This window comes from Hemiscyllium ocellatum, chromosome 6 (genome assembly GCF_020745735.1).
Source record: "Hemiscyllium ocellatum isolate sHemOce1 chromosome 6, sHemOce1.pat.X.cur, whole genome shotgun sequence".
Classification (NCBI taxonomy): Eukaryota; Metazoa; Chordata; class Chondrichthyes; order Orectolobiformes; family Hemiscylliidae; genus Hemiscyllium; species Hemiscyllium ocellatum.
In genome coordinates, this window is record NC_083406.1 from 91,936,163 (window position 1) to 91,949,517 (window position 13,355).

The window sequence follows — 13,355 nt, forward strand, 5'->3', positions numbered from 1 at the left end:
ATATAATTAATCCTGGTGACAAAGGCAATAAATTTCAGAGATTAAAAACATTAAAAGATCTCTTGCATACTCTGGCCTTTAAAAACAAGACAGTGTTTTCTGTTACATTCATCTCTTGAGATCCATTAACATTTTCCATAAATAGGTCAAGCAAGATATGTTATAGTTTTGACAGGAATAGGAAGTTGCAAAATGTGTTTCATTTCATTTAATATTTCAGCTCTACTAGAAAGTACAATATTGCATGTTTTTATGGAAATGTAATCACAGCATATATATTGGCATGAACAAAAGGAGTATCAGTTATATGCTGACATAACATGCATAATATGAATTCATACGTAAAAGATTCCGATGTGACTAATCCTTCAGAAACTGCTTGACGTCTGTTATGCATGTTCATGTATAGCATCTAACATTTTCAGAATTGTCATTTAATTCAAATTAAGAAACACAATATTATAGTTCAGCAATAGTGAGTAAATTTGTGCTTTTCCTCCTTACCTACAAAGTGGCTCCATGAAATCTTTGTCAAGGAAATCATGATCTTTCTTTACAGATGCAATGTCAATTGGAAATTGTGAATCTGCAATACAATTTTTTAAAAAAATTATAGTTGAATACTATACTGCAATGAATGAGCAAAACAATGCTTTCTTCAAAGACAATATGATCTTTATATAAAAAATAAACAAAATTATCAGAAATATCCAGCAGGCCCATGTACATTTGACAAGAGCAAAGACATGCTTCACGACAAAATTATACCTTTTATATTTTCAATTGGAAATAAGTTTATTAACAAGATTGTGTTTTTTTTTAAAACTGCAACACTTCAAATACTCATTTAAAAAGGATAAACAATTACTAAGCACAAGTGTCATTTTCCAATTGAAAATGAGAGAAAATTTGTTGGTGGCTGACAATTTTCATTGCGTTATTTGACTGGAAAATACAATTTTGTCCAAATCTTGTTCTGAGAACGAGAAGCTCACATCATTAAAAGGAATTCTTCATTGGTTAGATGATAAAGTCAACAATTACAGCAAATGTTTAATTTATTTAAACAGAGTTGTCAAAATTTCTCATCATGTCACTGATCTCAGAGACAAATGTACTCAGTTGCAGAATATTTCTGCAACACAGCATAAATTGGGACATTTCTACAATAACAGCCCGAAAGTTCTGGTAATCTTGTTTTTAATTACAATTCTCTCCAGTATTTCTTTTAACATGTTCCACTGCCACAGATTCAATTAATCAGTAAACTGATCAACTTAAGATAACACTGAACAGAATACTGCTCCAACAGCCAAGTCACTGGTGTTGGTTAAACAGTTCAATGTTTGGTAAACAAGAACAATGTGTATTCCAAACAGGAAATTTAGATTTTAAATCTTAAAAGTGGGCCTGTGGAAGGAAATTTGATGGTGTATGTATATTATGTTACTCAACTAATAGGAAAAGATAAAAGATTAATGGTCATCACCTTCAGGCATTCAGCCCTCACAGTCGGTCAAGTCTGACAATTCATATAGACACAAACTTCTTACTGCATAGATGACATAGCAGCTTGTTTGGTGATTTAACAACAGATTTTGTTAGGAATTACTAATTGCTGGGCTAATTGTACTGAGCATTGACAGATCTATTGCTTTTCAGTATTTTCTAACCAAACTGCTCAGAGATCTTGTTCCACACCTCTGGACTCAAGCTCATTGCTTTTATACTGGTGCTCACCATGCCAACAAGTCTTGTTGATCCACAGGATGGTGGGGTTGACAGAATGGAGGTCAGATTGCACACTGCAAAGGCTGGAAGCTTGCCCATGCAATACAAACACAAACAGCACAAATCTAAAGCAATTAGGATGGAAGACTATTGAGGTGATAATGTTAAAACAAATCACACAACACCAGGCTTAATTGGAAGCATTAGCTTTCGGAGCGCCGCTCCTTCATCAGGTGGTTGTGAGTGGACATGCAGTGAGAAATTTGGGAATTGAAAAATATATGAGATACCAAGAGTGTAAATAGGTAAAGAATGGAAAATAATATAGTTGGGAAGGTGTGGAAAATAGGAAGAAAACTGCCTTTGACCTTAAACAGTTCAATTTTCTCTCTCATTAGAGCTTCCATTGTTAGGTAGCTTAAAGCTTCTGAGGGTGGGGAGGGGTAATGGGTTGGTATTTGGAATGGGGAATAACTCTTTGGACACACAGCTGGTACAGGGTCTGCACCCCTGATTGTATGAGTACTTCTAACACTTTGTTTTTATTTATCATCCTTTGCCAGTCTATGATGTCCATTATTTCAAAGAAGCTGCAGACGTAATCTCAAAGAATGTTATAGTAACATGCTAGTAAATTATATTGACCTTCGCATACCCTGAAGTAATTGTGCAGTGTAAAATAATAATTACAAAATGCATAGCTGTGTATTTAAGGCAGTTCATAGCATTACACCATAGGTTAAAATCACTTAAATTTGTAGATTATTATTGCAAACTCTACATTTAGGTCCCTAAATATAGTTGTGGCAGTCTTAAGATAAACTTCAGTCACAACAACAAAGAATAGTAGCTGTCTAACATTAAACCCATCTCTCACTCGGAGAAAAATCAATTAAGAAAACCAGCCTGGGAAATGTATTCTTTTGAAATATTTGTGAATCACAGTAAACTGGAGAAAACACAGTTCTGAGAATTCAAGGAACATTGATTATGTGCTGCACACAAAACAAAAAAATTGGCTTGATATCCCGAGGCAAGTAGTTGTCATCTTGAGAGGATTACTTACTAACAGCCAAAGCAGGTTTCATAAAATCCCAATTAAGATCAATTTTGTGTTCCAAACACCTAGAACTCTCCCTCTATTACTTTAGAAAATTACAGAAATGTATTAACAGATCAGGCAGCACTCCATAAAGAGAAAAGACTGGTTAATATTTCAGCTTGTGATGAAGAGCTACAATTCAAAGGTTAAACTAAAATCTGGTATGGATCATCTTTACGCTAACATGCTACTGATCCACTTACTGCCTGGAAAGTAACGTTCCTCAGGAAAACTGGGCAGTCTATAGATTCTTGCTAGAGTACAGGTTAATATGATGCACACAGATATGTGGCAGGAGGTTCTGGGAATGTCTTAAAAGGAGGTAAGGCAGACAGTGTCTGTGGTGTTAAGGCCCAAAAATATCTTGGGCAACTTCAGTGCTATTCATCCTTGCACCCCTACTAAAGGGAAGCAATAAACTTACTGATGGACCTGGATTCCCTGTAAGCCTACAGAAGATGCAAGTGTAAGTCACAGTAGCTTCTCCATTCAAGCCTGTTGGGTCCTGATGACATCATTAATGCCAGAAATGTATACGGAAGGAGGATTTGAGAGTCAGGGTGGGTTCCTAACCTTACACCAGAAACACACAAGGCGGTGAACTCCTGACAGTTACAGGATGAGCAAGTAAACTTAAGCAGTTGAGTTTTCCAACTTTTTACAGGAGGTAGAATGTGGCTCAGTGGTTAGCACTGCTACCTCATAGCGCCAGGTACCTGGGTTTGATTCCAGACTCGGACGGCTGGCTGTGTGGAGTTTGCACATTCTCTCCATGTCTGCATGGCTTCCCTTTGGGTGCTATGGTTTCTTCCCACAGTCCAAAGATGCGCATAGGAGATGGATTGGTCATGCTAAATTTCCCAGTGTCCAGGGATGTGCAGGCTAGCTATGGGAAATATAGGGTTATGGGGATAGTGGGTCTGGGTGGGATGCTCTTCAGATGGTCGGCGTGGACTCGATGGGCTGAATGGCCTGTTTCTATACTGTAGGGATTCTGCGATTCTAAGGTAGGATATGTTTTCCATTAACAACGCTGTCCAACTGGATGTACTGTGAGAAATCCTCTTCAGTGGCATGTTCGCTGACCATGTCTTGTTAAACTAAAGAAAAATATTCTCATTGTTAAAATTTTCAGAGATATTTTTGATTCTGCCTTCATTACTCATCAGTAACACCACACCTGTCATCTCACTACAAGCACGAATACTGTGCTCTATTGTACAGGCATCTGAAAACACAGTATTAATGCCTGAACACGCAATGGTGCATAATTCTGATGATGATTTCCCACACAACTTTGTTCTATCCCCCATTCCCATCTGGCTTGGGGACAGTAAGGCGAACTTAAATTTCGACAGCTGCTAACAGCCTTCATTCAAGTGGCTGCTGTGAAAGTTCAGATTATTGATATCAACCCCTCTGCAGCCAGGATACCGATAGGATATATCGAACTAAGCCTAATTACGACGCAGTATTTCAGTGTTCACAAATCTAATAAACTGAGGTTCACAATGCAATTAGAAAAGCAAAGCAGGCAAGAAACTATATTTAATCGACTTGCATGGGAGATGACTAGCAAGGTTAGGACATCTACAAAGCACTGGTTTTAAGAATGGATTCCTGTGTGCTGATCTTCTACTGACATTCATATAGGAATTTCCCAGCAAGCAGTTCTGGATAGTTACCATAATCTTTCTACATGCCCTAGTCACATTGAGGTCTGTTCATCTAGCTAGTGCGGCAAAGTTCCCACAGAAAGAGAGCACTTTTTTTTGGATCCTCTCAAATCATAGAGGCATAGAGTCAGATGTACAGGACTGAAACAGACCCTTCGGTCCAGTTCATTCATGCTGACCAGATATCCCAAACTAATCTAGTTTCATTTGCAAGCACTTGACCTATGATCCCTCTAAACCCTTCCTATTCATTTACCCATCCAGACGCCTTTTAAATGTTGCAATTGTACCAGCATCGTAAATTACATTTCTGTATTCCACCACTGGGGAAACGAGTATTCTTTTTCTCATGAATGATCATTTCCACACCATTTGTTTTAATACCCCTTATATATTTTGTATCAATAAGCAAAATTGTTCTTGACATTAAAAAAGGTGTACGAGTTCAGGAAGATGAGTTAAACAAGAACTGCTCTGAGGTTCTTGGGCAGAACCTTGAGAGTTTAGTCAGCGTCTTGTGTGCTATTTGAAAACATGTCAAGGCACCAATGATGACTCAGAGAGGGCTACCATATCGTCTGCCCATTAGGCACTCGAGGACGACAGGGGGCGGCCTTTGTCTGGATCCAGGTTAATTAGGTCCCTGGAGCAGAGGGCCCACCACAACAACTGTTGCTGGCTAGCCACAGGTAAGCAGACCCTATGCTCAGCAATGCCACATTGAAGGCTATGGCTGCTGTTGCCGAGATTGCAAACTCTAACACCAAGGAGTCGAGAGTGTGGTGCTGGAAAAGCACAGCAGGTCAGGCAGATTCCGAGGATCATGAGAATCGACATTTCGGGCATAAGCCCCTAATTGGGGATGAGCAGTCCTGATGAAAGGAAATGTCGATTCTCCTGCTCCTTGGATGCTGCCTGGCCTGCTGTGCTTTTCCAGCACCACACTCTCGACTCTGATCTCCAGCATCTGCAGTTCTCACTTTCTCCTCAGACCAAGGACACAAGCCAAAATGTAACTCTAAACTCAACCCATTCTCCCACAACCAAAAACCGACAAGGACCTCGCACTCTTTAATCCAAGACAGACATTTGTGGACAGGCCCACGTGCAGCTGGGTTAATCCCAGCAGCAAGCTTGAGACCCTTAAGTGATTGAAGCTCTTGTATCGTAACTTAATAATTAGCCACAAGGTGAGACAGTAAGTCAACCTTTTCAGCTCACATTTAATTCAGGAGGCAGGATGATGCCAGAGATTGAATTGGTCATCTCTGTGGTGATTTAAATGCCATTTCCAACTTCATCTCCTCTAGGAATTATAAGATTCCATCTCTGAGCATCATCAGGAACATGTATCTGTGCCACACAAGCATGTGTATTTATCCACATTATTCAAAATATACAATCTCCAAACCTACCTTCATACAGTTGTGCATACTGAGGGAACCCAGCAGCTCTCAACCAGTCACATGCTTCCTTGGCTTCAATCTCTGAAAAAAAAGACACAAAAACCCGTTTAACATTCAGGCAGAGCTCTATATTTAACTGCATCTTGCTCAAAAGAAATATGCATCAAACTCCACTGTTGTCACGTTAAACAAAGTGGCTCTCAATAAATAAAGCTCTTTCAATGAATCTGAACAATGTGAATGAAATACCAAAATGTGTGTCAAGATCTTTGTCCATTTGGATGAGAGGGAAACTAACAAAATGCACAATTAGGTTTCTGAAAGAATGAAGGATCTATTTCCATGCTGTACATCCCTATGACTCTAAGTAGCCAAGTTCCCCTTCCTTTTACATCTCAACCACCTTGCAAACTAATATAAGCTCTATAATACTGTGGATAAAGAGAAAATGGTCACGGCACAGATAACCAGACAGTGTCAGGAGTTCAAGCAGGTTTTAAAAAATGATCCGTTCCATTTAGAGTGTGTGCTTGTGTTGCTCATAACAATGACATCACACAGCATAAAGATCAATAGCAGTTGGTGTGGTAAACACCATTTCATCAGGTAATTAATCCGTCTGGAGGAAAGCACTGTCACTCTTTTGTTAATGTTTTACCATTTGATGGTTATAAATAACTATGAAATGAAATGCAAGAAATTCCTAGTTTTCAAAAGTCATTCGCAATTGCAGTGTTAGCATGTTTTTTCGATTGTAGAAAGATTATTGCAATAATACCCTTCACTGCTACTTGCCCATTTTCTGTGACCTGATCCGAAGTCAGGAGCTGGAATTTGCAGCAAGTCAACCTGACCTCTGGGGTGAATTTTGCCCCTTGCCCCAACTCCAAGCATACTTGAAGAGTTGCTGAGGATTGACACCTTCAATAAAATTAGTGACCAGTCCACCACCTTCCTGTCCGTTTATTGGCAACTCAATAATGTGTCAGGCAACCTGCCAGCCCTTCAGCTATTGAGTCCCTTAGAAAGCCAAGAGTGAGGAGGGAGATGGTGTCACTGGCTTAGTAATCCAGAACCTCAACAATGTTCTTGGGACATGGATTCAAAGCCACTTTGGCAACAGTTAATTTTTTGATTCAATAAAAAGCTAGTGTCATGGCAACCACATAACTAATGTCAATTTTCTTAAAAATCCACCTGGTTTAATACTTAGGAGAAGAAAATCTGGCCCGGCCTGAGTGACTCTGGATGCATGACAACGTGGATAACTCTCCATTGCCCTATGGCCTGCTGGAGCTTTGCAATGGGTTTGGGATGGTGGGGGGGGGGGGGGGGGGGGGGGGGAAAGAGATGGTGGTCAAACCACATCAGGTTCACCCCACCTAATCTTCCCCCCCAAAATTAAAAACTTTGCTGGATGCACATTTTACTCAATGAACTGACGTGGTTCCCAGTACATTATCAATGCAGAATGGTGAGGTTTCTGGTTGCATGGTGCCAACAAGCATTATGTTGGCATGGATAGAAGATTACTACTGTCTACTTCCTGTTCATTAGGTGTAAACAAATCTCTTCAAGTTGGCAAAATATATAAGTACCCCATGGTCAGTGCTGGGACTTTAACTTCTCATAATTCACTAAAATAAAAAGGATGGTTGCCAAATTTGATGACACAAAAATAGATAGGAATGTAAGTTGTGAAGAGGACACAAGGAGGTCACAAAAATATCGATCGTTTAGTTAGGCGACTTGATAGAAGTCTATAAAATAATAGGAGATATAGAGAGTGTTAATGGTCACAGTCTTGAAATCCTCCATCCTGGGAAAAGACGAGAGGAGAGAGATTTAAGACAAATGTAAGAGGCAAAAGGTTTTACACAGAGGGGGGTTCGTGTGTGGAATGAACTTCCTCAAATTGGAGGATGTGGCTACAATTACAAAGTTTAAAAAGATATTCGGATAAATACATGAAAAGGAAAGATTTGGATGGATAAGGTCCAGGAGCAGGCAGGTGGGACTAGTTTAGTTTGGGATTATGTTCGGCGTGGAAGAGTCTGTTTCCATGCTCTGCCTCTAAGCGACAGGGTGAAAATTTGACAAATAGAGTATGATGTACAAAAACGTGAAGCAAGAAGAATAGACAAGCAGCATAGCATCACAGTCTCAAATGGTGGGAGATTGTAGAGCCCAGCTGCAGCAAGATTTGGGTTTCTCCATGGAAGAATCACAAAAAAGGTTAGTATGCAGGTACAGAAAGTAATTAGGAAAGCCAAATGGAATATAATTTATCACTGGGGAATTTGAATACAAATAAAAGGAGGTTATACGTTAATATAGGCACTGGTGAGATCTATTCATGCATATAACATGACTGGGGCAGGTGGGGCTTGAACTCTGGGACTGACCTAGACGTAGAAAGGCTACTATTGTGCTACAAGAACCAGTTTTAAAATTTCTAATGCCATTCTATTATGACACTTATACAATAGTTTTGCAATATAATCAGATCTATAAGATATGATGTGCAAGACTGATAAAGAATTCTTAGTAATCAATTCCATTAAAAGTTGGCAACTGCCTTCTTTTCTGAAGTAGCATTATCATTTTCCTGAATTTGCGTTTTTGAACGTAAAATCCTTGGTGAAAAGATAGGCACTTCTTCATAAAGAGTGACCTGTATAGTTACAGCAATAACAATTCAATTGTCAATCAAGTCAGAATTTAGATGACAAATTAGGCAGACTGTACTTTATATTCAGTGGGTGCATGACCTTTCTCATCTATACTGATCTTCTGAATCAGAAAGACTGTCTGTTTTAGGCACCAGGTGCATACAATAGCTTACAGGTGACCTCATAAGCTGTGTCTATCTTCACACATTTTAATTAATCTTGCTTGTACCCTAAAGGGGGGGGAATAAAATGTCAAGTACCATAGTACTGAAAGACTTACAATCACTAACATGGTAGCAGCTATTCCTGGATTTCAATAGTCTGAAAAAAAATGTATTGGTTACATGAACAATGTAACAACAGTCCAACACAAAAAAATCTCTTGACAGAAAGCAAATCTTTTCAGCATTCATAAAAAAAAGTATCTGAGGCATACCACTACATACCTTCCAGAAATTTCTTTTCAAGTAAGCATTTCATAGTATTTTCAAAGCTTTAATATATTGTTTTTTTCAAAGAATTGGATGCAATATTTGCAGTTCCTATTTCTTCAGGATAACCATTAAGAGGCCATTGATTAGGATATTTTAGATCAAGGAATGCAAATACACATCAAGAAACTTGCAAACAGTGCTTTAATCAGAATGTAAAACAGACTGTTTTTTAAAAAAATCACAAATCAAAATAGAACTGGCATTATTATTCAGAAAATAACAGTCAACGCTAACTACCAGTGAGTAATATGGATAATGATTTAATTCGGTCGCACTCTAATTTTATTTCCTTGACAACAATAATAAAAATTTGCCATGAGGAGCAATCACAACAAAATGATGGATGAAGATGTTAAAATCCAATGAATGAAATCCTTGGCATGAGTCCATATCAGCCACACACAGCGTTGGAGACACTGATGTGACTTCTAAAAATAAACTCATTCAATATCTGGCTGGCAGGCTAGTTATGGACAATAAAAATGGTATCTCTGTGGAAAATTTTCCAAGTTGCAGCCAACTATAAGGAAATGCAGAGGGAATCGCCAATCCTTTGTAGCAGGGTCAGGGATGATAGAAAGAAGATATAATGTCAGTGCAGTTGCCCACTGTAGAGATCCCAACTTCATTTAACTACTGTTCTCAGACATATAATTGGAAAGTATGACGGGGCTAGTAGATGCTGACATCTACGTCATTCTGAAGGAATAGGTTCAATTTAGGATAGTTCACTCCAATTTATTTGATAATCCCAACTATAGCTACATTGTTATTATCTGTTATATGACATAATTTAAAATCAGTCATATGCACCCCAGAAGAAGCCGTTCAGCCTATCGAATCTATGCTAACCTACCTACACATACTACTTTCCAGCACTTGGTTCATTGCCTTGAATGTTGTGACATTTTAGGTGCTCATCCACACATTTTTTTTTAAAACTGTTGTGAAGCAATGTCTGCCAGAAAAGATACTAGACTACTAAAATAATAAACTCCAGATTATCAACTAGGGATTTTTTTTAACTAGTCCTGAAAAAGTGTGTTATCCTGGATTCAAAACATTACTTCTTTCTCCATGGACGCTGCCTGAGTTTACAAACAGCATTTTCTATATTTATTACAAATGTTTTTCTATTTATTAAAATAGTTAAAATAGATCACAATAAGGAAATGTACTACACTAAAATAATACAATTGATTTTGCTTTGGTTAACAGACACAGCTGTCACAATGCCATTGTAAAGTTCCAAAAGAAAGACATTCATTCACACAAGTGTGGGAATAAGCCTTCAGACATATCTACAAACACACAGAAGCATTTGCAGACAGACCTGCACCTTAGGGCTTGGATTAGAGCCCAAGAGAAATGCAATCTATCATCCAAAAAAGTAACTTTTACAGTGACAATGACTGAATTGTTGTCTACTTGCGTTCACAATAACCCAAAACGAATAAATATGAAAGTCTTTGCAATGGACCAGCATGTACAGGTTTTGACACCAGATCGTCATGACTGCTTTGAAATTTCCCTGCAATACGTCAGCCTCTGTACAATAACATTTTCGTGAGGTGGGTGGGTGTGTATGGCCTCCCACCTTGTTATGCATAACCTATAGGCCTTTCTATTCAGAGGAGTGCCTGAAACAGAAGCTCACTTTACCCTAAAGTGAAGTAATTTTGCAGGAAACTGGGTAACTGGAGACCATTAACTTGTTCAGTTAACTTGGTTCCTTTTACTATAAATATCATTTTTATGAACTGTACTGATTTCCTGATCTCCTATCTGGTGGTTCTCAAGTAATGCCTCTCAAGCTGTCGACATACTACATGAATATTTTCACTGAACTGGCAGAGTGTGCTTTTTAGTTATGTCATACAATGGACTGCAGTAATTCAAAAAATTTGCAAGGTAACAGAATCAGAGCTTTGCTGAAATTTGGTCTTTTTTGTTATGGTCCCAATTTAAAGAGAAAGCAGAAAAAACTCAAGCTCAGATATTGTTTAATGACACTGCACTGATGAATAGACTGCTTGAAGCGATGATTAACACTGCGCACCATCTGTCTGGTATTTAAATAAGTCCTGAAGTCCATTAATCATGATTCTGAACTGAAGTGAGCCCTGCACCAACATTTCAGGATATCTAAAAATAGCATTAGCTATATGAGAATATTTAACTTGCTTCTATTGAAGTGTACAACCAAATAAAAGGTATAAATCATACAATATTTCCATGAAAGCTATTTGTTTCTGAAAATGTATTATTGGCTTTAAGATGGATTCCGATAAACTTAAGTTTGCATTAAACATTTCTTAAGATTCTTATTTTCAGTGAGAGAAACCGAATAGCTACAGAGTCCTTTGTGCAGATGTGGTCTATAATTGGTGTTCAGAAGGTCTGTACTAAGGTGGAGAAAGTGAAAACTGCAGGTGCTGGAGAATCAGAGTCAAAAGTGTGGCACTGGAAAAGCACAGCAAGTTAGGCAGCATCTGAAGAGCAGGAGAGTTGATGTTTCGAACAGAAGCCCTTCATCAGGCATGTGGTAACCACAGATCTTGTGGTAACCGCTACAAAAGGTGGTCTGACAAAACACAGTGCGAAAAACTCCAGTGGCACAGTGGTTAGCACTGTTGCCTTACAGCACCTGGGTTCCAGGTTCGATTCCAGCCTTGGGTGACTGTCTATGTTGAGTTTGCACCTTCCGTGTTTGAGAGATTTCCTCCGGATGTTCCGGTTTCCTTCCACAGTCCAAAAATGTGTAGATTACGCTCAATTGCCTCTCGTCATCATCACAGAATTTCTAGTGTGGGACCAGGCCATTTGGCCCAACAAGTCCACACTGATCCTCTGCATCGTATCCCACCCAGACCCATTCCCCTACCCCTATTAGTCTACATTTCCCCTGACTGCTGCATCCAGCTTGTATGCCCCTTGAACACTACGGGCAATTTAAACATGGCCAATTCACCTAAACTGCACAGCATTGAACTGTGGGAGGAAACCCACACAGACACAGAATGTGCAAACTCCACACAGATAGTCGCCCAAGGTTGGAATCGTCAATGCAGGGTCAATGAAAATGGTGGCTGCAGAGAAGCTTTTCATGTCGTCAGTTTATCTTTCCCTCCCCGAACTGCAGAGGTATGTCAGATAAGAGTTCACCTTCCTCAGTAAACTGGAGCTTCTGGCATGTGACTCTCAACAAATCAAGATACGGGACTGTAGGGAGAGCTGTTTCAACGCTTTTGCACTTCTGCACCTACGGTTTCTCTTTAAATTGACGTTTAACATCCAATAGACGTAAACTGTCAAAAAAAGTGTCAAAACAAACATGTTTTGACCTATCGAAAGCAAAAAGAACCACATTATCTTAACATCTCCAAACCGAGCACAAATAAGAAATAAATGTTTTGTAAGATTACAGTTCGCAATGTTATTTGTCTCCTCCCCAAACAAATGCACTCCCACCTTATGGTTCAAGTTGTTCAATCATCCAGTGAACAAAGTGCCACAAAAAGCCCGCCTAGTGACACATGGACAAACTGGAGCGAAACCGCGCCTGACATTTTGTCGGGAAACTTCATATATCTTTAGAAGCTACTTTAGACTTGAACACAATGCCACTGTCAAAGTATAAATCTTAATGGAATCGTCAGAAAATAAGTTTGTGGTAAAACGAGCAAATGACTTACTTGGCAGAATCATGATATAGCCGTGTTCCTTAGGCATTAAATAGTTTTAAATCAGACCAATTTGGCTACAATTTCCGCTGTTCACTTCGTTCTAATGTCAAAATCGTTAAATGACAGCACGGAATCGATGCGGGCATCTGCCTCTATTATCCGGCACACCGAAGTTTTCCGATCTAGACAGAGGTGCTACCTTGCAAACTGAACAAAGTGAGCCTTACGATCCATCAGGGTAAAAAGTTCCCTCAGAACAACCCAGCTTTTCACTACTTCCTTGTCAACCAGATTGAAAGTACACACATACCAGGAAATCCAACCCCTAGGTTGGAATGGGCTAATCCCTGGAATCAGATCGAATTGGGTGGGGCTTCCCAGGCACTGCTGCTACATGTCAGCACAGAGAGAGAGAGAGAGAAACGCCGAAGGCTGCATCGGTTAAACACAAAAAAAAGAGCAGACAGAGAAATCGGAGTCTCTCTTTAATTGGAATTTTGTAAGGTGACTGGAAGGTTTTTTTCCCCTTCGTTCCCACAACTTTGTGCTGTGCTTGTTAAACTTTTAACTTTGCATATACGCACTGTT

The 13,355-nt window shown here is 39.1% G+C and overlaps 1 protein-coding gene across 5 annotated transcripts in view; it reads right to left on the reverse strand.

The window, feature by feature from the left end:
- The window catches only part of stard13b (StAR related lipid transfer domain containing 13b), a 195,210-nt gene that overhangs the window by 55,370 nt on the left and 126,485 nt on the right, over positions 1-13,355 (reverse strand). For 3 of the 5 annotated variants that reach the window (XM_060826139.1, XM_060826138.1, XM_060826142.1), the window contains exons 2-3: positions 5,925-5,996; positions 505-586 (exon numbers count right to left, since the gene is read on the reverse strand). In XM_060826139.1, coding sequence (XP_060682122.1) covers positions 505-586; positions 5,925-5,996 — 154 coding nt within the window. Of the gene's footprint in view, positions 1-504; positions 587-5,924; positions 5,997-8,867; positions 8,909-12,776; positions 13,139-13,355 lie in introns of those variants that run through there. The other 2 variants (XM_060826141.1, XM_060826140.1) reach the window with 2 other exon arrangements.